The sequence below is a fragment of the Adiantum capillus-veneris genome, chromosome 18, assembly GCF_014529385.1.
Source record: "Adiantum capillus-veneris isolate H3 chromosome 18, ASM1452938v2, whole genome shotgun sequence".
In the NCBI taxonomy this organism is placed as follows: Eukaryota; Viridiplantae; Streptophyta; class Polypodiopsida; order Polypodiales; family Pteridaceae; genus Adiantum; species Adiantum capillus-veneris.
The window spans coordinates 12,626,043-12,651,377 of record NC_140948.1 but is presented as its reverse complement, the minus strand read 5'-3'; the positions used below and the strand labels follow the sequence as shown (position 1 = coordinate 12,651,377).

Below are 25,335 nucleotides of genomic sequence, written 5' to 3'. Positions count from 1 at the left end.
TTCCATAAGCTGAGTGAGGGTAGCCACTTTGTTCTTGGTACAGTAATCACGAAGCCCTTTAGGCAACCCACAACAATACTTCTCTATCTGCTCTGTCAATGGCACAAATCTGTAGGAGGTCACTGAGAGTAACTCTTTACAAAACCTCCGATTGTACTCCAGTAAGCTCTTGCATGAAGCTGAAGTAAGTTGGTGCCAATCTGTCATGACGTCGGCTTCAAATTCATTTGACTGCCAAGCAGATGCAAACATTTGCTTGAAGTAAACCCAAGTTGTGGGTGCCTGTCCTTGCATTAACAATGTCGTCCACCATGTAAACACATTGTCCTTTAAGAAAGCGGCAACTTTCCCGACCTTCGAGGCCTCTGTAAAATTCCCTCCTGCATAAGCTGTATCAAACTGTTGGAGGAAAGTGAGAGCCTTTGCTTTATCCTCAAAGCCACTGAAGGTACTGAACTTTACAGCTGCACCACCTTCTTTGTAAGCTTTCGGCTTCTCCAGTATCCCCAAGTTGTCATAAGGAATGGTCTGCAACATGGACACTGTAGTAGGCATGATCGGCATATCTTGACCATTCACATTTTGTGTCAGAGGTGCGATATCTGGCTGCTGTCCAGAAAAACCAGCCATGCCAAAATGACCTTGTGGCACCCCAAACTGGCCTTGGTTGCACTGAAAACCGTGTTGCATGCCGATACTACCATACATGGGGTTTGGCATGATGCCTTGTATACCCCCAAACACTGTTCTTGGCATGTACGGCTGACTTCCAGGTGCATAACCAACCAAACTTTGGAACACTGATCCACCCCCGAAATACCCAAGATGTACCGTTGGTGGTGGAAAAACTGAGTGCATAGCCTGGTATCCAGTTCCTTGTCCATTCAAGACAGCAAGCGGGCTCTGAAAGGTGGCGGGCTGAACTGGCATTACCTGTGGAATAGGCGTTCTAGCCACCTGTTCAAGCACGGGAGAAACCTGTTTTGGAGCCCCTGACTCCGCAACATGCGAGTGTTCCCTATCCTGCTGAGTCGCATGAAGTACTTGGGCTTGAGTCTCAACAAGCTCTGTACGCGGTGTAGGTTGCCTATTTTGCTGTTGCATTGGTGGCGCTTGCAAGAACTCCATAAACCTTGGATTCTGCACCAATTGCGAAAAGACATTCACCGCGGCAACTAACTAAGTCCTGAACGCATCATCCTCAAGTTGCCCAGCCATGAAGCCCTGTACTACTGGAGGGACATTCACATCGACAGGAGGTACAGCCTGACGTGGCCGTGAGCTCTCGCCAATCTCAAAGACCATAGGGATTTCTTGTCTCTCCTTTGAAGAGGAACCCTCTTCCATCCTTTGTCGGCCATAGTGTATTGTGTAATCCCGCGTTCTTGTACTCTATGTCTTTACCAAAACAACCAAGGCTCACTCTTTGAGGACAAAGATTGATATCCCGGCAATGGAACCTTGAAACCGTCTCGTGGGGCGGTAGGCTTTGGCTTTCACCCGAAATTCTTTATTCTAGACACACACAAAGAGAACGTGCAAAGGAAACCTGCGACGGGAATTAGCACTTAAGTACACACACGGCTCGGAAGCTAAAATGCTCCGAGCAGACGTCGACAACCTGTAGGCCCCAAAATTGGCACCCCTTTCGGTATTTCTTTATACTTTGAGAGGGTAAATTACAAAGTAGAGTCCTGGGAATCCTTTACCTGTATCTCGCTAGATACTACCTGATTTGGCCAAATTTCAACAGCATAACAACCCCAAATCTTGCGCGAAACCTATTCCCCTGCTAGAACTCACTTCCACTGGCGTACTCACTTCCACTGGCGTATACCCTCTGATTCCTGCCCAAAAACAGTAAATTCAGCACGCTGTATTTACTCGTTTTTGCCTTGTTTGCAGCCCCAAGCTGTCCTCTGCTAGTGGGGCACGACTCCCAAGGGTTCTGGCGTCCGTATGGCTGAAAAACAGTCAATTTACAGTGCATACACAACGCTGAATTCGCACCTGTACGGTGAGGTTATGACCCTCACCGGTGCCTGCTTTGGAGTAGCAGCTAGCTACCCTTGTTCCTGCTCAAGGAGGCCCTTGCCTCAGACAAAAGCATAAACCCACACAGCGGTACATCAGTCAAATGAAGAGCCCTCTTGTGGGGCATCACATAACTGCACGTAGGGGAGATAGAGAGCAGTGTGTAGCGTGCAGGGTATCACTCCTAGCACCACACTGTACATGAGAGGGAAAGAAAGCACTCCATAGCTCTTAACCTGTGACAAAAACCAAATGAGGCCTCTTCCCAGCTTAAAATTCAGCGCCTAATTTTCTGATTGAGGCAAGTGCATGAAAATTTGCCACTTGGCGCAGTCACAAGCTTTTGCCTGTTTCAGGGTTGTCGCTAAAAAATCTTCCGACTGGTTGCCCAGTTGACTTCGCGGTAGAGTTATTAAATGTTCCCCTGGTCATACCGAAGGTAATGACGTGAACACATTTCATGGCCCAAATAGCAGTTCCCTAATTTTTAGGAGATGCTTCCGTTGGGCTCGCACTGGTCATCTGACCATCCATCCTCATTGGGACCGCATCCAAAAGTGCAATGTGGCCGAAGTGTCGGATACTTTCTGTTGGTAGTCCGACCTTGAATTTATGCCTTTATTGAGTTTACTTCCTAGTATCCACCAACTTGCTAAGTTCGAAGGGGGGACCTACATGATCTTGCTCTTAGCCTAGACATCCTCTTACTATATGAATTCCAGTGCCCACCACTTCCCGTCTGCGGGTGAAACTACCGTTCACATTGGCCATACAATGTCCGACCATTTGCTACTTCAAAAAGAGGGTCTCAAAAATAAAACAAAAATCATTGGAAAGAAACCAACAACTAAGGTTAGCGATTGCCACGTCCTGGTGACATAGTTAACAACTGCCACGTCCTTGTGACAATTACCGCATTGCAAATAGTGACCTCTTTAATGCATTCTTTTTGCATAAAGTCAAGTACCATTTGTTCCAATTGATGGATGCATAGACCAAAGAGAGTTGGTGACAATGGACATCCTTGTTTAACCCTAATAGTGCTTTACAAAAATTTCTAAAATTTCTCTTTTTATGCGCAATTGACAAATCACCTTCTCATAGTTTCGAGAAACCGCAAGCATATACTCACTTGGCACTTGGAGTTCTTCCATCCTTCTCCACAAATTGTTACGTGGAATCATATCAAAGGCTTTTTTAAAGTCCACAAAAAAACAATACAATCGCTTGCCTTTTAAACGACTTTTCTCCGTGAGAACACGAAGAGTGACAAGATGATCAATGGTGCTATGGCATCGACAAAAACCAGCTTGTCCTTTTGCACTCTTGTCATTCTCTTCAGCCCAATCACTCAATTTCATCTCCATTATGCACCCAAACAACTTTGCCATAAGAGACCCAATCATTATAGTTCGGTAGTTGTTTACATTCTTTACATCCCCTCCTTGATGGAAAGGCTTAATCCAATTAGTACTCCAATCATAAAGCCTACCATGATGAAGTGCGAGGTTGAACATATCACACATCCACTCATGGGTAAAATCTCCCGTCCATTTGATCATCTTTAGCTTGATATCTTGAAGATCTCCCGCTTTGTGAGTGACTAACTTTTCAAGCCTACCGCATACATCCTCAATAGTTAAAAAAAAAGAGGGCATACATGGGAGTGAACCAAAAAATGGCATTTTTCAGCATTTGCTTGCTCATATAATTGCCTACAACGTGTGTACATATCCTCAAGAGTCAAGTTACCAAAATTCTCAATCCGCTTGTGCATCAAGTTTCTTCAAAATCTTCCCCATGCATGTGCTTTTTATTGGACTTGAAAAAGTTGTTACTTTACTTCTCATCTTCTTCTCTTCTTTTGAATCGATGCCTTGTATGTATGCAAATGACTTTGATAGTTGTTGTTGTCCATAGTTGCATCAAGCTTTATCAAGGACGTTCGAGCATCTTGACATTCTTTATCAAACCACCTTTTGCGTGATCTATCTTTGTTGATACCATGGAGATGCTTTATGGCAAAGCATTCCTCGGCACAAGAAGAAATAACTTTCTTGAAAGCTTCCCATTTAGTTTCCAATGGTGCGTCATATGGAAGCTTTGTCATCCATAACTTTTGCTCAACCATTTTAATGTACATTGGTGTCCGTTTGAAATCCATACATAGTGATAATTTCTCTTCCCTTTGGCTGAGATTATCATGCTTAGTTGCTTCTCCACATGAAAGGTCAATACATAAGATCCGATGGTCGGATTCTGGGGTCCATTGGCCAAACATAAAACTTTTTATGCGATACATAATGGCTTCGGAGAGTAGCATACAGTCAATCACACTATCCCCATTATGTTTCCTACATGTAAATCCATTGGTTTCACTCCACAAAGATACACCATTGGCAATGAGCATACCCGTGCTATTACACATGTGTAAAAGTAACTTTCCATAGTGATCCGACTCTTTCTCGTCCATTGAAGTACGATCATACAAGTGAACTTCCTCCAACTCCCTTGAAATGTATGGCATATTAAATTGTTGAATATCATGTTGCAATGTTTTTGTGCGAGCATTCATATCCCGAAATACAATAACATCACCTTTGCCTTTGAAATAAGCAATGTCCTCTTGTAAATAAAAAATGGATGATCTCTATCCATGCAAGCATAAAAGGGGGAATCATGATGAGAAATGTAGCAACCGGCTACAAAAATGGGTGCTCTTTTTGGTGTCATAATTTTCAGCTATACATAATGTTTGTACTTGTCATCTTTCATAATTGATACAAAGTCTTCCAATCCTTTCTTAACTATACATGCTACCCCTCCTTGCACTCTTCGTTGCTTGAGATTCTTTGACCACGTCAATAAATGTACATTGTAATCCTCCAAGCCGTTAATCCTTTGTGTATCATGCTGTCAAGTTTCAACAAGAAGTACAACATCGGCTTTGCTTGTTAGTTCATCAATGCCAACCCCCGCATTCTACGGGTATCCATTATAATTCCAAAAGCATAGTTACAATTGTAACTCGGTCCCATAGGTTGCGCATCCCTATTTGTTCGAGGGACTTGCCTCCTCCTTAGACACATTTTCTTTGTGAGGGATCTCCTTGCATAAGCCTTGCGACACATATTTTGTTGCTTAATAGTGCGATCTTCACATATAAACATTTTGTATCCCTCAAATAGATCCAATTAGTATAATCTTTCGTTTGGTCTCATCCGGCATGGTGCATACAATTGGCTGTTCTCCCGAGCGAGGAGCTCCTTGCTTACCCACTCTATGTGCTCCATAGACCATAACTCCGGATATGCCAAAGTCGGTTTTGAAGAAATCTTCAATAACAATGGCAAGAGAAAGAGGTGTCTCTAACTTCTCTTTGGGAATTCCACGAATAACAATGTTCTTGGAACGTCGCTCTCATTCCTTCAACTCCTCCACATCCACATTCTCAACATCCTTTGTTTGAACCACAGCTTGCATGAGTGAGGAATTAGGAACCACATTGTTACCACATACATCAGTCCAAGACTTGTTTGTGCATACATTTTTCATGTCATATACATCTGGGTCAAATTTCTCCTCTTTCAATACATGATCATGCTCTACTTTGCTCATGTGCTCCTTCAAAGCATTGAAGTGAGCGTTTACATTCCTTGACTTCCTCTTCAAGTTGCATCAAACGTGTTGTTTGCATCTCAAGTATCTTTTTGAGATTCTCATTCTCAATGACAAGTACCCTTAGTGTGCCATTCTCCATTGCAAGTGCCCGTAAGTCTTCGCCTTGTTTGTTTACGGTCTCTTGCAACGAATACCAAGTATGCCAAGATCATGGTTTCCGATGTCGTTGGTTGGTGGTTGTGGTGCTATCTCCACACTTAGGAGATTTTGGATCATTTTCCACAATGGTTGTGGACCTTGTTGAAGAAGAAGAACCCTTGCGAGTACTGAAGACATTGTATGTAAAATAAGAGATGAGAGTCAACTTTCCTGAACCTGTTCACTTCAGAAATGCTACTACAGAAACGCCTTCCATAACTTTGAAAAGAGAGAGAGAGAGAGAGAGAGAGAGAGAGAGAGAGAGAGAGAGAGAGAGAGAGTCGGTCTAGGAGTTCGAAACTCTTGGATGATGGCTTTACCGTCTCGATAGACCGTACATTTGCCTTGTTTACGTGCTTCGTGCAACTTCTTGAGCTTGCTTGCCTTAAGCTTAAGTTGATTTGGAGCCAGTGCCTTGGCGATCCAAAGTGTCCCTTCCTTGAGGAGACGAGATTGCCATAATCGCTTCATCCGCTCCTCTTTGTCCTTGAATGTAAGGATGCATTGCTTAGGTGGCACCTGTTTGGCCGTGTCGTTGATCTAAGAGATTGTGTCAGGCTTGATGCGAATTGGGTGGAGAATATCATTGAGCTCGATGACGGCTTCACCGAGTGTATCCTCGTCGGTGCACCATGTGGGGTTGAGCCCATGAGCCTCAACAAGCTCTACTGGATGAGAATGTTGTCTTGCCTGCTATGACACTTGTGAAACTTGCAGAAACTCTATAAACCTGGGATTTTGCATCAACTGAGTAAACACATTCACAGCAGTTACCACTGTGTCCTGAACACGTCCTTATCTAGTCGCCCAATCATTATTCCTTGAGCTTGTGGCGCATTCACATCCATAGAAGGTATGGACAGTGGTGGTCGTGAACTTTTGCCGACTTTATACACTGTAGGAATAGCCCGGGCGTCTTTCCTGTGAAGAGGAACCCTCTTCTCTGGTGTCATCCTTCCTGTCGGCCATAGTGGAATTCCAAACATATGTGTACTTTTTGTCTTCACCCAAAACAAACCAAGGCCCACTTCTTGAGGAAAAAGTGATGTAGTCCCGGCAACGGAACCATAAAACCGGCCTATAGCTTTACTAAAGGGTAATAAACTATGTTTTCACCGATAAATAAACCATCTAACTTTCCTTGTACTATACGACACAAAGTAACTTCACAAATAAACCTGGAACTGGAATTCTCCACTTCAAAACAATCCACGACATGGTAGCTAAAGCTCCCAAGTAGACAGACACTGGCACCCCTTTTGGTATTTCTTTATTGAATTGCAAATAAACAACCCGAACACCTGTACCAAACTCTCACCAAGCTGTCCAAACCTATCAAGGGCTGAAACTGCAGGTTCTCGACCCAATTTCGGTGGCATAACGGCGCCAAAACCCTTGTTGGTCAAAAGTACACGTCTAGGACGGTTTCCCTTCCATTTTAGAAGCTTTTTGGTGAGCTGTAGGTCAATGCCAGCATGCTGTAATTTCCTGTTTTGGTCACTGTTAGGTGCCCGAAGCCCTGTATAAGCACCCCAAAGACTTCCTTGAGGCTCCGTTGGTGTTATCTTGCAATTTAGGTGCGAAACCCTATCCTGCAAATAAACACAGTAGGCTGTAATTTTGTGTTTTGGATCGTTTTGAGTGGAGCAAACACTCTACGTGTGTCTCAAGAGCTCCCACATGCAATGGGACAATTCCCCTTTGGTTTGGATCTTTTTGGCTTAGCTGCTGTCCATCACTGTCGAACCTCGCCTCTTTCACTTCAGAATAAGTTGTTCTTGACTATCTTATGTACAAAACACTAGAATGATACCTTATTCTAGTGATGTACAAATGTCAAAAATGAATCAAAAACTGAATTGTTTTTGTGCTAATCATCGTCCTTTGTCTAAAACCAGCTGTCTTTTGAAATGTTATGTTCTTTTGTGTATAAGTGTAAGTCTAAAAACAACAACACACACACACAGTACTCACTTATGAGCTTCAAATCAGCCCTCTCACAATTTTAGGGGTCCCCATCTGGGATGAGTCTTCTCTATGTGTGTGTTGGCTTGCAGGTTGCTCTCCTACTGCCATGTGTCCAATTTGCCCCATTTGGTTTAATTCCTAGTACCCACCAACCTATAGAGTATCGTTGAGGGGCCTAAAAGACTTTAACCGAGCCTAACCACTTCTTTACTAGTCACATTTCAATGCCGTTCGGCCCAACCATCTGGTGGATGCGTGGCCTTGACTCCTGCGGGTGAAACTTTTGGTGTTAAAGTCACCCCCAATGCACCATTGCTTTGCATGAGGCAACGACTTCACAAGATGTGACCAACACTAGCATGGTTAGGCACATAAATGTCCAAGAAGGCCACGGTGCTACCTTGAACCTGCATAGTGATCCAATGGGCCCTGCTTGGCACAATGATACCTCTGCCCACGATGGCCTTTTGCCATGAGTCCGCAATAGTCATACATACACCTCCCTAAATGTCTAGAGGCCCAAAGGGAGTTGACCAAAATGTCTCATAGCGACCCCGCAAGATCTGTCCACAACGTCAAATATGGCTCTCACAAAGGTGATGCTTCTAAAGCATAAGAATATCTATCGTGCCACCCACAAGGCATCCCTGAAGCTCGTGTCCCTGTCTACCCTCTGGAGTATAAACTAGGGTCCACCAAACCCCTGCATATTCCCCTACACATCCGAGTCTACCCCTCTGGCGTATAAACTAGGGTCCACCAAGCCCCTGCACATTCCATGAGACAATCCTCATGGAGTCAGTGAGAGAAAAGCAATGTTGCCGCAACAACCAACCTGGCAATCTTCGAGGCCAGCTTGGATGTTGTGTAGTTCGCATCTAAGCGACGTGAGATAGGCGTGCTTGAAGGGTTTGTCCAACCCATGCCCAAGATGATCGTGTAGTTTGTAGAGCTACATCCTCAGTCTAGGAATCCTCATTTAGATATACATAGCAAGGTGCACTATGGGTGATAGCAAAGAAGTATACCACAATGTGTCTACAACCTGTTGCAGCAGGCGGTCCCACAGAGAACTTGGCCAGGTGATCATAGTGTATGTATCAGTTCTATCACTCCCAAGTCCCCCGTGTGGTGAGAGAACTCAAGAGCATGGACATGGAGCCAATCCAACACTGTATGCATAGTCCACTCTGTGTGATCCTTGCCATACAATGGAAAAGAGAAACCAACCGTTGTGTCCAAGGCATCTGTACCTATGGCTGCTAGGAAAAGAACATATACTTTGAAGCAAGCTGCTTCAAGGGCGGGAGACGGGTCTATGGGAGGAGAGGGTGGAGGAGGGGAAAGTGGGGGGGCGGGGGGGGGGGGGGGGGAAACTGGCAGTGGTGAGGCTGAGGCGGAAGGAGTCTCCTCAGGGACATCCTGCTGTAGAGGTTCAATTCTGTTTCTTGTAGGAACCCAATGCTGTTGGCCTGTCTCGCAGGTCGGCCACCAGGGGGGACCTGTGTGACGTGCCTGTCCTTGGTGGCAACGGCCATGCACTTGCTGCTAGCCATCAATTGGCTGAGCACCCGTCTTTCAGGAGGGTGCGGATAATCTTGCCTCTGCTCAGCTGGGTGTCGATAATATTGCCGATGACATAAGTGGTCTGAAAGAACTCCACCATTGCTGCAAAGCTCGCTTGCTCCGTTTGCGAAAGAGCAAGTCGGATGGTGGGCTCCAGGGCTTGGGCGAGGGGGGTTCATCTGAGTCCCCATTAGGTGAGCCGAAAGCGGGGGTGTCGATGTCGAGGGTGGGTGATGCACGCGCGCACGCCCACACTTTTTTTGTAAATCTTGTTGATTCAAATTACAAGTGGGAAACCTCAAAGCAAGAAAAACCCACCATGCAGAAAAGATACCAAAATTGGAGCAGCATAACACTCCAAGGGCTAGAAACAGTCAAAATAAATCTTGTAGGCATCAAGCGAGGTGTCCCCCGCATCATAAGCAAAATGCAACGCTTGCCTGACCCAACGAAAATTTGAAGTAGGGAATCGGGTCAACAACGCCTTGAAACATCAAGGAGTTGCGATGGTGCCAGATGGTCCACAGAACCCAAAATCTGACCCAGCCAAAGAAAACTGTGAATGGTGACTGTAGAGACTGAAGGTCCCCAAACAGCCAAAACCGTCTATGAAAAGTGGTGGAGGGAAAACACAACTGGAGAGTAGTAGACATGTCATGTGTACGTGGACAAGCTACTTCATGATTAGGAAGTGTTCTGGCACTTTTGTGAGTCTGTTCGCAGACCGTGCATGTCCAGGCACTTAGAGTACATGCATATCCTCTGGTTGCACACAGCATGATCATCAGATTACCATAAGAACCCATCAAGAGCATTTTTACAGTGCACAGACCTATTTTCCCTATTTTAGCCATTTTTCACTTATTATTAATAAGTGACTTTGTTGGGAAACTGGGTAGGGCAATTCTGGTAAGTTACTATATAAGAAACCTAGCACTAGCAGTTTCTGGCAAAAGAGGCAGCAGAGACCACAAGTCTGACAGTGCACCTTCTCAGCAAGACCCCCTAGCAGGCAACCTATTGTTTTCAGCCACCAAGGACCATCATTTTTCTCAAATGCAGATCAGCCCCAGCGTTTTGCAACTTGCAAATTAGCCTGGCGACGGCAGAATCCATGGTGTTTTTGCAGCAGATGTCCCATCAGCCATAGCGTTTTTGGAGTTGCAGATTAGCCCTAGCGTTCGTAGTTCCTTGACGACAGATCCCAGATTTGCATCAGCGTTTTCAGTTTTCAGCAGTTAGCCTCCGTACCGTAGCCCCCAAACCTCGCAGATCTCACCTTCCCGCAACAGATCCTCGCCGCACGGTGAGATCAGCCAGCGTTTGCAGATTCAGCCCGCTATTCGCAGATTTCAGCATCTGCGTTTTCAGCGCATCGTTGTCATCGCCTCGTCACTGACATAAGAGTCAGAATTCAGCAGATACAAGATTTGCAGATTTCAGCCCTTAGCGTTTTCAGTTTTCAGCCGTCTCGTTGCCGTCCTCATCGTCGTCGACATCGTCGGCAAGTCCATTGCATTGTAGAGGTTTGTGCAATCAATAGTAGACCGCTCTCGCCATAGAGAGTGGGGCCTTTGGAGGAGGGTTTGACAACATTCTGGTGTCGTATTCTTCTCTCTCTATCTCTCAGTCTCAGCACCTTCATTCATAGTGTTTACCACTTTGTTTGTGATCATTTGCACTCTCTCACTAAAGGAACGTAAGGCTCTCCCTTCCATAAATAAAAGGAACCCTTGAGCATAGTTCGGAGCACTCATCTTGAGCAAAGTTCAACATTCACATCCGGTGCACCTTACATTGGTATCAGAGCTTTGACAGTGATCTGTATCACTCAAGCAAAGAACCACAAGAATTTTTTTTTGCTTGTTGTGGTCGCATGCAACCCAAGTCCACTTGGGCGTGTCGATTCCTAATCGTGTTTTTGAAGAGTGACAGGAAATCCAAGAAAGAAGGGCTTGTCCAGCCTCCCCTTGTTTCTCTTTTCACTCGTTGAGAGCGGACCGTGCACTTAGCGGCCGGCCAATCGGCGTAAGGTGGGAAAAAGCAACCTTGGTGTGAGTGCAAGGCCGCCAAGGGGTGCGCCCGCGAGAAAGAGAAGAGCTGGGGTAAGAGAAGATCCTTCTCTAACACAGATTGCAAGCTAAAGAAAGAACCTTAAGAACCTCAAGAACCCAAGAGTCCAAGAACCACAAGAACCACAAGAGTCCAAGAACCACAAGAACCCAAGTTCCTCGTGAACTTAAGAACCCAAGACTTCAGTGTATGGTCATCACCCGAAGTGGAATGGATACTTCGCATGGAGGTGATGAGCATGGAAGTGGCGAAGAAGAATTTTTCCCACCAGGAGGTTTTTTCGACCCTCCCCCCTCCCTATCTACACCAAGGATTGCACCAAATCCTATGGTGTCTTTGGTCAAGACGATGATGGACATGATGTTACAGCAAGAAGTGCAACGCGCTGCCTTGGAGCACGAGCGTGAAGAAAGAAAAGCAGAAAGAAAGGCCGACTTGGAGCGTGAGCACGAGCAAGTGCGCTTGGCGGCTGAAGAAAGAAAGGCAACTATTGAGCTTGAGCGTGAGCAAGCACGCGAAGCCCAACGCGTAGCGGCCGAAGACAAATGAGCGGCCTTGGAGTTTTAGAGCGTGAAGCGCAGAGAGACCAACGCATGCAAGAGTTGGTTCTACATGTACTCACCTCAAAACCCGAGCCGGCCAAAGATGTTGGTGGTTCATCAAGTGGTGCAAGCCGAGATTCGGACTCCAACAACCCCGTCACCGAGAAGTTGACGTTCAGTAAGTATGACGGTAAGATGGATGCTACTATTATTCATTCTTGGTTGCATCAATTTAATGCTTAGAAGACAGGGAATAGCAAGCTTTTAACGGTAGCCATGTACCTTGCCGGTGATGCCATTAATTGGTACCACGCATGGCAAGAGGCATAGTTGGCCGCGCACCTATAGGAAGCCGACGGAGACGGACCCCTTTCCTTCAATTGGGCGGACTTCCAAGACAAGCTCAAGGCGTGGTTTATGCCACCACAATACCTAGCACGATTGAAAGACGATTGGCACGGTCTCAAGCAAAATGGTATGCCAGGTATGTCTTTCTCTAATCGTGTTTTGCAGCTCGGTACCCAATTACGCAAATTGGATGATGAGCGCAAAGAGGCATTCCTTTATGAATTGGATGAGTATATCAAGTATGATGTCGAAGTACTTTGATCCAATCGATCTCAACAAGGTGGTAGCAATTGCTCTCGCACAGGAGATGAAGCACAATAAGGAAAAGCCGAAAGAGAACAAGACTTCTCAAGGTACCACTCAGACTTCTCAGAACCCTCAGAACGGTAAGAACTGTAAGAATGGTAACTCTTCTAACCAATCTTCCTCTAGTCTCTCAAACAAGAACTCTCCAAATGAACCTAAGGGTAAAGCAAACAAAATTTGCTAAACCTAAGCTCACTCTGAAAGCGGGAAGCAGAAGGTACCGGTAGGTGCGCGTCGCGATGTAGTGCAGGATTGGGGTAAGAAGCAGGAGGCGTAGTGCATCAGAGAGGAAGTGCTAGGGATCGAAGCAGGGAGAGAGAGAGAGCTCACGTTTTTGGGGAAAACTCAATAAGTGAGTTTTGGGTTTTCCACTTTTATTATAAGTGACTTTAAAAAAATGTGTCCAAGTTCACATTGACAAAGTATAAAAATGTACAAAAAAGGGTTATTTAGGCCTTTAACCCAACAACCTCCCACTTAAAGGCATAAGTGACGCCTTTAAGTTAACCAACTCCCACCAGCTGTATGCAATGCTCATGTTGAGCCTTAGCAAGACTCTTGCTGAGAACATCTGCAGGGTTATCCTGTGTATGGATCTTAGTCAAGGTGACTAGACCATCCTCCAATACCTCACGTATGAAGTGGTACCGCACATCTATTTGTTTGGTATGCGGATGAAACATGGCATTTTTGGCTAAATAGACAGCACTTTGACTATCACAACCCAATACGGGTGTATGAGCAAGCATGCCAAGTTCTTTCGCAAGTCTGCCCAACCAAATGGCTTCCTTTGAAGCTTCTGTGGTTGAAATGTATTCAGCCTCAGTAGTACTCAATGCCACAATTTTCTGCAACCTGGAACACCAAGAGACTGCACCACCATCAATAGCAAATACATATCCACTGGTAGATTTCTTGGTATCCATGTCACCTGCCATGTCGGCATCACAATATCCCTGCAACTTTAAGTCACTTTTTCCATAACAAATACACTTTGATTGTGTACCTTTCAAATATCTCAAAATGCATTTGACAACTTCCCAATGCGCTTTGCCAGGATTCGACATGTATCGACTAACAACTCCCATTGCATAAGCAATGTCGGGAGGAGTGGCAACCATACCATACATAAGAGAACCACAAGCTGATGCATTTGGGATTCCCTTCATTGCTCTCAATGCCACCTCATCCTTTGGGCAATCTGCTTTGCCAAGCTTAGTGTATGGAGGTAAAGGTACTCCAAGAGGCTTAGCATTAGCCATATTAAACATGTCAAGTACTTTTGCAATGTACCTTTCTTGAAATAAAAACAACAATTTCAGCTTTCTATCTCTTTTAATACGCATGCCCACTGCATCACCCAAATCCTTCATAGCAAATGCTGAATTTAGCTTACATTTCAGAGCATCAAGACTAGTCTTATGTTTCCCGGCAAGCAGCATGTCATCATATAGAGAACAAGAATGATGAGACTACCATCTTCATCCCTTTTCGTATACAAACAATGATTTGCATGGCTGCGTTTAAAGCCTTGAGACATCATAAAAGTGTCAAACTTCTTATACCTCTGCCGTGACGATTGTCTCAAACCATACAGAGCCCTTTTCAGTTTGCATACAAGTTCCTCGTGTGTAGGGACTACAAAACCTTCAGGTTGTTTCATGTATATGTCCTCTTTAATGTCACCATGCAAAAATGGTGTCTTTACATCCATTTGATTCAATTCCAAATCAAGCACCGCAATGAGAGCAAAAAAGACATGTAAAGTTGTAAGCTTTACAACAAGAGAAAAGATTTCTTGAAAATCAATTCCTTCTTTCTGTACATATCCTTTTGCAACCAATCTTGCCTTGTACTTGGGTTTTTCATCCACAATCTTAATCTTGTATACCCATTTGTTAAGAAGAGCCTTTCTCCCTTTAGGCAATGGCACAAGATCCCAAGTATCATTTGCATACAAAGATTTCATTTCCTCTTGCATTGCAAGCTCCCACTTACTGCTTGACTCACATGACTTAGCCTCTTTATAAGTAAGAGGTTCACCCTCATCTGTCAACATTACATGATGCAAAGAGGAATTAAATCTCTGCGGTTGCCTTCACCTAATGATCTCCATTCTCAGGCAACGGTTCTACATCATAAGGCAACTCATTTTCAGCTCTATCATGCTGCTGAAAATAATTTTCAGCCAATTCAGGTGGTTGTCCATCTTCATTAGGAGCATCAAAATCATGTCCTACCTCTTCTGGCTCAAGGTTAACGGGCGGATTTTCAATTTCAGCTTGTGGTAATGCATCATGAGGCTCTTTTTCAACGTCAATGGGTGGCATGGAAGGCTGAAATCTGACTGTTTTCTTATCAGCATCAGATTTTTTAGCATTCTAAGCAATTTTGCCTCATTGAACACTACATCTCGGCTGCTTATTATCTTTCTAAACTGTGGTAACCACACTCTATAGCCCATTTCACCTTCTTTCCCATAACCTGGAAAGACTCCTTTAATGGACTTCATATCAAGATTTGTTCTCAAGTCATTGCGTACATGAACAAAAGCTTCGTAGCCAAATACTGTCAAATGATGATAAGAGGCAGGTTTGCCATACCAAACCTCCTCTGGAAAGTCATTTTTCAGCCTATTAGGCGAGCGATTGCAAATATGAACTGCAGTTTTCAATGCCTCCCCCCAAAACTCTTGGGAAAGATTAGCGGTGGACAACACGCAACGCACTCTAGCATAAAGTACGATTATACCTCTCAGCCACACCATTAAAAGACGGATTATGAGGGGCTGTCAACTCCCTTTTAATCCCATTTTCATCACAAAAACGTTGAAATTCAGCAGATACATACTCTCCTCCATTATCAGATCTGAGACATTTAAGCTTAGTACTCTTTTGCGTAGTGACAAAAGCATGAAACTTCTTAAAAGCATTAAAAGTCTCACCCTTACTTTTCAACAAATGCACCCATTCTTTCCTAGTGCAGTCATCAATGAATGTAACAAAATACAATGCACCACCAAAAGACTAAACTACTATAGTGCATACATCGGAGTGAATAAGATCAAGAGGATTAGCTTTGTGAGAGACACAAGAGTAATAAGAAGATTTCTTTTGCTTTCCATAAAGACAATCGTTATAAAAATCCAAGTTTTTGCCTTTTATATCAACCCTCTTCAGAGTGGAAAGCGCATCAATACCCTTTTGGCTCATATGGCCAAGTCTCTTATGCCACAATTCCGTGTGTGAAGCAACTTCAGTGACAACAAGAAACTTGACAGGCAAAGCTTTGCGAAGATAGTACAAAGTACCTCTTTTAGACCCTTTTGCAATAAGCATAGAGTCCTTAAGCAACTTCCATGAACCCCCAGCAAAGATGGTAGTATAACCATGTGCATCTAATTGGCCAACAGATAGCAAACTTTTCTTAATGCCTGGTACAAACTTGACATCGTTCAACAGAAGCTCTTGAGCATTGTTAAGAGCCAAACGCATAGTACCCATTCCCTCAATATTGCAAGTAAAATTATCACCAAGGTACACCTTGCCATAATTGCTTGCAGCATACATAGCAAAACACTCCAAAGATGGAGTCACATGGAATGAAGCACCAGAATCTACTATCCAAGACTGGGATAGGCCATCATTAGCACTAAGCAATACATCAATGACATCTTTCTTTGAGATAAGCATTGCGTCTTCTACATTAGCTATCACCAAATCTGAGGGGCATGAAGCCGTAACCAAAATTTCCTCAACGTCTGACAACTTCTCAATGACCACACCAGAGGATACATTTGCATTCTCAGTATCCTTGGAGGAATCATCTGTTGATTTTTCCCCTTTCTTCTCATCTTTCTTCTTCTTATCTTGCGTTTCCTTCTTCCTTTCCTGCTCTTTCTTGAAATACCTGCAATCGGGTTTCTGGTGACCGTTTCTACCACATTGATAACAAGTGACATCCTTATCTTTTGTCTTGCTCTTACTTCTATTTTGAGTCTTGTTGCCCGCATCACGCTTTTGATTTCTACCTCTTGCATTGTAGGCAGAACTGCCACCTTCCCCACTAGACTTGCGTTTAATCTCTTCATTGAGAATAGACCCTCTCACACCGTCATAAGTGAGGGTGGGACTGTTATTCAATGAGACAACCAAAGTTTCCGAAGTATCTGGCAATGTCATAAGCAAGGAAATAGCTTTCAACTTATCATCGAATTACTGAAGTCAACTATCCTGACTCAACACACCTGTAAAAGCACTCAAGTGCTCAGAAGCTTACTTCGAGTCATCAAATTGCATATTCACCAACTTTCGTATCAATGCACCTGGTTCAAAGGCGTGGTGTTCTCATAATTGGCCTTTAGCTTTTGTCATATTGCATAAGCAGAGTCCAAACGCTTGATGTCCGTCAAAATGTCATCATTGATAGCCATTTTGATGTAGGCCATAGCCTTCTTATTCAACCTGGTCCACTCTTCGTCAGACAAAACTTGCGGCTTATTCTCTTCCATGCATCTTCACAACCCTTTAAGAAAAGGATACCTTGCATGCGTTCTTGCCAGAGGTCGAAGCCTTGACCATCGAACCGTTTGATTTCCATCAAACTTTTAGTGCCAGATGCAGAAGAGGAAGAAGCCATCTTAATTCAACCACAAGTGTGTATACAAGAGAGATGCAATAGGTTGAAAATTTCAGCAAATAGGAGCAACCACAAGACTTTCCATATGATAAACCACAATTTCTTTACATGAAATTGTCCAAATCTGAAATTTCAGCTGAAATGTGCAATTTCAGGCACCTATACTCAGCTTTTCACTCAATTTGTCACGAAAAACATCAATACATGTGATCCCACAGCTTTGGTACACCTTTGTATTGCTGTCATAACCTGCAGATCACCTGTTTTGACCTAAAAACATGTTTTGGGCTGTTTTGACAGTTTTGGTGATCTTTTTGACCTCGGAAGCAAGGGGCTTCGCGATGGAAGCAAAATTGATTTCGGGAGAGCAATTTTAACTTGCTGTCCAGCAGACTGCACAGGGCTGTTTTGAAACCCTAGGACTGATACGAGTTGAAAGCGCGAAGCAGAAGGTACCGGTAGGTGCGCGTCGCGATATAGTGCAGGATTGGAGCAAGAAGCAGGAGGCGCAGTGCAGCAGAGAGGAAGCGCTAGGGATCGAAGCAGGGAGAGAGAGAGAGAGCTCACGTTTTTGGGGAAGACTTAATAAGTGAGTTTTGGGTTTTCCCACTTTTATTATAAGTGACTTAAAAAAAATGTGTGTGTCCAGGTTGAATGTGAACCTGGACAAAGTATAAAAATGTACAAAAAGGGGTTATTTAGGCCTTTATTCAACACAATGTAGATGAACATGCAGAACAAGGAATTTTAGGAGGATACATCACGTCGAAAGAACAAAGCATTTATTTTAAGGAAGGTCGATGTGATCATTGTCACATCAAGGGTCACATAAAAAGAACATGTTCTAAGCTTGATTCTAATGAATTTAAAGAATCCACAAACCCACATCCTCTGTCAATGCAATAAATGAGAACACGAGTGTGACCCAAGTTTCTCATGATCCTCCCATTGATGAGTCTCTCATTCAGTATTATGGTCATGTGAAGGGTCAACGTTTTGTCATATTGTTTGACTTAGGCAGTATGCATGATGTGATTAGTGACTCTCTTGTCGAAAGAGCCCGCTTGGAGGTTAGCAAGAAATCTCCTTTCGAGGTGTCGGGCTTCGCTCCCGTACGGACTCTCTCATCACGCAAGAGTACCTTGATGTTTTGTTCATTGTTCAACAAGCGTCCTTCTGCAGAAAATTTGTAGTCTCTCCTCTTTCAGGATGTGATATGCTTTTAGGCATTCGATGGATAACCCTCTCATTGATTGGGCAGCTAATACTTTCACTTTCAATGCCAAGAGTGACTCTTCCATTGTCATTCGTGGGGAGCAAGTTGTTCATTCTTTATCTCTCATTTCTAATGTGCATGCGAAGCTTGAAAAGAATGAGGAGAAGGAGACTTTCTCAGTCTTGTCTTCTCCAAAGCACGACACATATGATTTGTATGATCAAGATGCGATTATTCACAAGTATGATGATTTGTAGGATAAAGATGTGATTGTTCACAAAGATGATGGTTTAGTTGATGCTTTTTCTAGTGAAGCTAACCTTATTGCAGATTAGATCAATCACCAAGAACCGATCTTGGCTCTCGAGTCGAGGTCCCAAGAACCCCCACAAGAAGTATTATGTGTGCGCATGATTAGTCAGCACGCATTGTTCGAGTGTTTCATTTGTGATGGTTTCCTGTATTTTAGTCACCGTCCTTATGTGATCCCTTTTCATTGGCATGCCATATGGTACGATGGACACGATTCACTCATGAATGAGCACGGATGTATGCGGATTACTCATGAAAAGATGAAATGTTTGCACCCAAGGAATTCACATTCCATGTCTCTTCCTTGGCATGACACAATATCCGAAAGAGCACAAGAAGGATTGAGCATCAAGCATCGGCATTTCCATTGTGATTTGCCACAGTTAATAGATTTAGATCAGAAAGACAAGTTTCGATTCTATTATTTGCGTGTGTTTGATGAACGGTTTAGCACTTCGTCTATATGTTCATCTACATTACATGCACAATCTTTAAAGAAGAATCAAATTTTTTCAGTCACTTTCCATGAAATGGGTATGTTCATGTTTTTGTGTTGGAACTGGTTTCAGGAATTTTCAACGGAGATTCTTGAAGAAGGTAGATGCATGACTATAGACGAAGTTGAAGCATTGAAGGAGCCATAGATGACTTTGTCGCTTGCAGACCTTTATGAAGTTCAAGTATCGCATGACCCACGCATCAGAGTGGGTCGGCGAAGAGTCCTTTCCAGGATTCCAGAGATTGTTGGCGATCTCCCTCGACGCCATCTAGTTTGGTACCAGTACCTCACTTTAAAAAGGAGGGGATGTCACGTGTACATCTAACCCTATGTGTATGTGGACAAGCTACTTCATGACAAGGGTTCAGTTAGCTTAGGAAGTGTTCTGGCACTTTAGTGAGTCTGTTCGCAGACCGTGCATGTCCAGGCACTTATGAGTAGATGCATATCCTTTGGTTGCACACAACATGATCATCAGATTACCATCAGAACCCATCAGGAGCAATTTTACAATGCACAAACCTATTTTCTCTATTTTAGCCATTTTTCAGTTATTGTTAATAAGTGACTTTGTTGGGAAATTGGGTAGGGCAATTCTGGTAAGTCACTATATAAGAAACCTAGCGCTAGCAGTTTCTGGCAGAAGAGGCAGCAGAGACCACAAGTATGACAGTGCACCTTCTCAGCAAGACCCCCCCCCCCCCGGCAGGCAACCTAGCGTTTTCAGCCACCAAGGACCAGCGTTTTTCTCAAGTGCAGATCAGCCCCAGCATTTTGCAACTTGCAGATCAGCCTGGCGACGGCATAATCCATAGTGTTTTTGCAGCAGATGTCCCATCAGCCATAGCGTTTTTGGAGTTGCAAATCAGCCCTAGCGTTTGCAGTTCCTTGACGACAGATCCCAAATTTGCATCAGCGTTTTCAGTTTTCAGCAGTTAGCCTCCGTACCGCAGCCCCCAAACCTCGCAGATCTCACCTTCCGGCAGCAGCAGATCCTCGCCGCACGGTCAGATCAGCCAGCGTTTGCAGATTCAGCCCGCTATTCGCAGATTTCAGCATCTGCGTTTTCAGCGCATCGTCGGCGCATCGTCGTCATCGCCGTCTTCACCGACATAGAGTCAGAATTCAACGATACAAGATTTGCAGATTTCAACCCTTAGTGTTTTCAGTTTTCAACCGTCTCGTCACCGTCCTCATTGTTGGCGACATCGTCGGCAAGTCCATTGCATTGTAGAGGTTTGTGCAATCAATAGTAGATCGCTCTCGCCATAGAGAGTGGGGCCTTTGGAGGAGGGTTTGACAACATTCTGGTGTCGTATTCTTCTTTCTCTATCTCTCAGTCTCAACACCTTCATTCACAGTGTTTACCACTTTGTTTGTGATCATTTGCACTCTCTCACTATAAATAAAAGGAACCCTTGAGCACAGTTTGGAGCACTCATCTTGAGCAAAGTTCAACATTCACATCCGCTGCACCTTACAAGACACTTGTCGAATGAAGGATTGAGAGCAGCGACAGCCCCACAATAAGTGCGGCATAGTCTCCTCAACATCATGACATTTGAGAGAATGAGAAGGCGCAATATACCGAGCACGTAACAAGCTGCCAATAGGTAAAATTCCACCAAGCAGAGCCACAAGAAAATACGTTCCCTTAAAAGTAGATGATTGGGCCAGATACCAGCCAAGGTTCGCTTCTAGCACAAGGCTGATTTGGAGAGAGACCACAGCTGATTACCATGCCGCACAATCCATACAGCAGATTGTAATAGAGCATGAACATTGGGAGTAGAAATGCAGTCCAGCCTCAGGTCAGCAAGCTTCCAGTCAGAAAAATGTGAGCCCACATTCAAAGGAGGAATAGGGGAAAAGTCAGCAAGCATCCTCTGAATCTCCTGCCAGAGAGAAGAATAATGGTGCCCCAAGCGAAAGCGAGATGCCTCATTCGGAAATGAAAGAACATGTCCAGTATCATCCACCACCTGATGCACCTAACAAATTCCTTTTTGCGAAAGAAAATAGACCTGGCGAGGAGACCGCTGAACCAAAGTCCAGGAGAAAGCCTTGCTCCAATGCAAACTCTCCAATTGAAGGGAATTGCCAAGCAGGTGTTGGCGACCATGCCATTGCATATGCGAGGTGACAACCTTCCAGTCCACAAAGTAAAGGGACATCCTGGAATGTGTCCTTGAAGCTGCTAAAAAACAACCTCCCAATATGTCAGCTGCCAATGACCAAATGATGGCGTAACAATATGCTCACATATGTGACACCATAAGTTTCCAGGGCTGCCGCTGTTGCACCAAGATTGGTAACAACATAGCTTTGTGAGCCAGAACATGAGTGCACAAATCCAAAATATTCAACCCGGGAGAACACAACTTATCCAGGGACAAAAGTCGAAGACCTTTTTTGTGAAATGAGGTATGCCATAAGTGCTCCCAAAAAGTAGACATGAGGGCCTGCAAGCACAACGGAGACCAGGGTAACATGGGTAATAAAAACTGCACATAAGCCATGAGAATGCACTAGATAATTCTGAGACGTACATGTTATGGCCAAGTGGACAATTTCCAATAATGCAACTTCGAATGTAGACGCTGAAGTACCCAATCCAATTTATGTGCAGCTGATACATTCCAAGCCAGCGGATAACCTAGATGGCGAACTATGACATGCGGAGGAACAATCTCCCTTGGCCATAATAGCTTATGCCAATCATACTCATTCAAAGGCAATAACTTGGATTTGCAAAAAATGACTTTGAGGCCCACCGCCAATCCAAACAAGTGAAGAGTATGCATAATCAGTTCTACATCGTCAAAATGAATGCAAGGCATAAACAAAGAGTCATCCGCATAGGCTTGACCAACAAAATGCTTCCTAGATGGAAGTGCGAGACCATTCAATCGACCAGAAGAAGTCAAGAAATCCAGATACACAAGCAGGGGGTGGGTAGTGATTGCATAGAGCAAAGCACTCAGTGGACAACCTTGTCTTACTGATCGTCCCAGAGGCCAAGGGTTTGTGAGAGAACCATCCAACAAGCCTGCGGAAGAACTATGTGCATAAAAGAAAAAAACCACGCAGGAAAGCTTGGGCCCAAAGCCCAATTGTTTCATAACATTTGCAATGTAGTCCCAAAGAACAACATCAAAAGCCTTTTCAATGTCAACCTGCATAACCAATACATCTTGTTGAGTATATTTTGCATATTCCATGCCTAACATGGTATTGGCCAGATTATTAGTACTTTGACGGCGCGGAATGAAGCCATATTGAGATTGATGTAGGCCTTCATGCACCCTTGAGATGATTAACAATCATTTTAGCCATCAATATACCATAGGCATGAGCGCAATTGGTCTCCAATGAGAGAACTCTTCACATAGTGCTTGCTTAGGTATCAACTTGAGGAGGCCTTCTTTCCAGGAGGAGGGCAATTTATGCTGTTCCCAGGCCGTATTCATCATTATCAACAGTAGCAACTTCAAGTCATCCCAGAAAGACAAGAAAAATTCCACCATAAGACTATCCCAACTAGGCAATTTCCAACGGCCCAAATCAAGCAAGCTGGCATACAATTTTGACTCAGTAAAAGCAACCTCCAAGTCTTGAGCCTGCTGAATTGAAAAAATGGGAGTAACATACGAAAGAAACAAGTAACGCGCTTTGCAAGCTTCCTGTGTGGGAGGTAAAGGACCCTCAAAGATCTTGCCATAGTGAGACTGCAGAACCTGAGCCAGCTCCTTACCCCTGATGAAAGTTTGATTCTCTTAATAGCTTGAGATTGCCCAGAATGATGCAAATGCTGGAAGAATTGCTTAGAAGTGGGCGCACACGCGCGCACACACACACACTCACACACTCCCCTCCCCTCCCCTCCACAAGAGAAGGACAAGAGGAGGTGGAGGCTAGGGTGGGATGCGGCCACGGGGGGGGGGGGGGGGGGGGGGGGGGGGGGGGGGTGGTGAGGGCTTTAGCGAGCGTTCTCTGTACTAGAATCAGGCTAGATAATTGCACCCAGTACAAATTTCTCTGCTGTCAACTATTTTTGAGTGCTGGGTACTACAAAGGGTTTTCATATTAGTTGATAGAGGTTATATGTGACATGGAGAGCTGCACTCAATGTCTAGAGATCTTTAGTTTGGACGGTTGAATCAGTAGAATTAGGAAACAAGAGCCATCATGGTGGGGAAGCGGCAACACTGAGCTGATATAAATGTGGCAATTTTTTTATATTTAGGATGTCCAAAATTGTCTCTCTCAAATAAAGTAATTCTTTCCCTAGAAAGATTGTCAAAACTTTCTGAAACAAAGTCAAATTATAGACTGCTTCTGACTTGCAGTTGCATGTCATTGACTATTGAGCATCATTACATATGTTTTTCTTCACATTTAGAATGGTCATTAATATCACCAAACAGTCATCTGATGAAAGTGTAGCTTCAGCTTGCTTGCTACAGTATATCTCGGTCGAATGTGATAAGATCAATCATGGTCACTTTCAGAAGTAACTAGTTACAGTAATTATGTTGTTGTTTCTCAAGCGCACTCTTAACTAAACTTCTGACTCTGTTATCTATGTAAGTTTATGGTCACTTATTGATGTTTCTCAAGTGGATTTTTTTGCTTTATCTATAAAGGTTCGCAAGACACCAGTGCTTTGCAAAACGATTCCGTTGAAGGATATTCATTATCAACCTCCTAGGTTGGACCTCTCCTTATTACATTTCATAATTTGCATGTACTTGATGTTTTCTATTCATTATCAACCTCCTAGGTTGGACCTCTCCTTATTAGATTTCATAATTTGCATGTATTTGATGTTTTCTATTGGTTTTGCTCATAGATTACAAATCACCAAGTCTGTTGAAGCCTCTCTTAGGGTCGATGCAGTGGCAAGTGCTGGTTTCAAAATTTCACGTTCAAAGCTAGCTGATTTGATCAGGTTAAGTGTCTTGTTGCGTGGATTCTGGAATCCATATACCTGGCTAACACTGAGTTTTCAGCCAAACACGCCATTATAAGAATGCAAATAAGGTCATCCTATTCTAGCTCGTGCTAAAAGAGATGTTTTATGGTGCACCATTCAGTGCAGGAGATGTTCGTGTTAATTGGAAAGAGGTTACCAAGAATGGACTTTTAGTCAAATCTGGAGACATAATTTCAGTAAACCAAAAAGGCAGGGTAGAGGTGAGCATTGCTTTGCAAGGTATGCCTGTATCATACAGAATGTGGCTCTTTCAGTGGGGCTTACTGACTGGCACTGGCTGCAGGTTGGGCAAATTGGTACTACGAGGAAAGGGAGGTATCATGTGGAGCTGCTGCGGTATATGTGAAAAAGAGACTTCATTTGTGGCAATGTAATGTGTTGACTACCTTCAAAGTGAATAATTTGTAACTTTGAACCATCCCATACTAGATTTGAGGCTGTTTCATGAAAAGCCGGCATTATTTTTTGCAGGAGGGAGGAAGAGGGAAGATTTTCCAGTCTGTAGTATCTATGGCTAATTAAGCTGCACGCAGTTTTATATGCTTCTCCCGTATGACATGTCCTTTAATCTCTCTCTCTCTCTCTCTCTCTCTCTCTCTCTCTCTCTCTCAGATATTGGACCCCCAGAGGAGCAGACACCATTGCAGAGCTCTGCCCGCACTCATACTACCGCTACTGGCATTCTCATAGACCGAGCATTGGAGCTAGGGAGATCTAGACGCCCCGCGATTGAGGAGAGGAGCTACACAAAACTGACGGAGACTACAGCAGAGGATTTGAGCCATACTCTCTCGACGTCCAGAGTGCAGATGAGGATGGATCTCCTCCATATCTTCCCCCCTTCTTTCATTGTACTACACATTGTATTTTGTTTCAGTTCTTTTTGATTCCGAACATGGTATCAGATTCACTATGTTGTAACGGCTTGGTCTCATAGGTCATTTTGGCCTTTTGAAGAGGTTAATATATCATTTCATTTCATCTCTCTCTCTCTCTCTCTCTCTCTTTGAGATACACA

The 25,335-nt window shown here is 44.0% G+C and overlaps 1 protein-coding gene across 3 annotated transcripts in view; it reads left to right on the top strand.

Annotated features, from left to right (window-relative positions):
* The window catches only part of LOC147435243 (RNA-binding S4 domain-containing protein), a 64,479-nt gene extending 39,618 nt beyond the window's left edge, over positions 1-24,861 (top strand). For 2 of the 3 annotated variants that reach the window (XM_086488328.1, XM_086488331.1), the window contains exons 6-9: positions 23,968-24,032; positions 24,174-24,272; positions 24,418-24,517; positions 24,601-24,861. In XM_086488328.1, coding sequence (XP_086344454.1) covers positions 23,968-24,032; positions 24,174-24,272; positions 24,418-24,517; positions 24,601-24,663 — 327 coding nt within the window. In that variant the 3' untranslated portion in view covers positions 24,664-24,861. The remainder of the gene's footprint in view (positions 1-23,967; positions 24,033-24,173; positions 24,273-24,417; positions 24,518-24,600) is intronic. The other variant, XM_086488329.1, reaches the window with a different exon arrangement.
* The last annotated feature ends 474 nt before the right edge of the window (positions 24,862-25,335 follow it).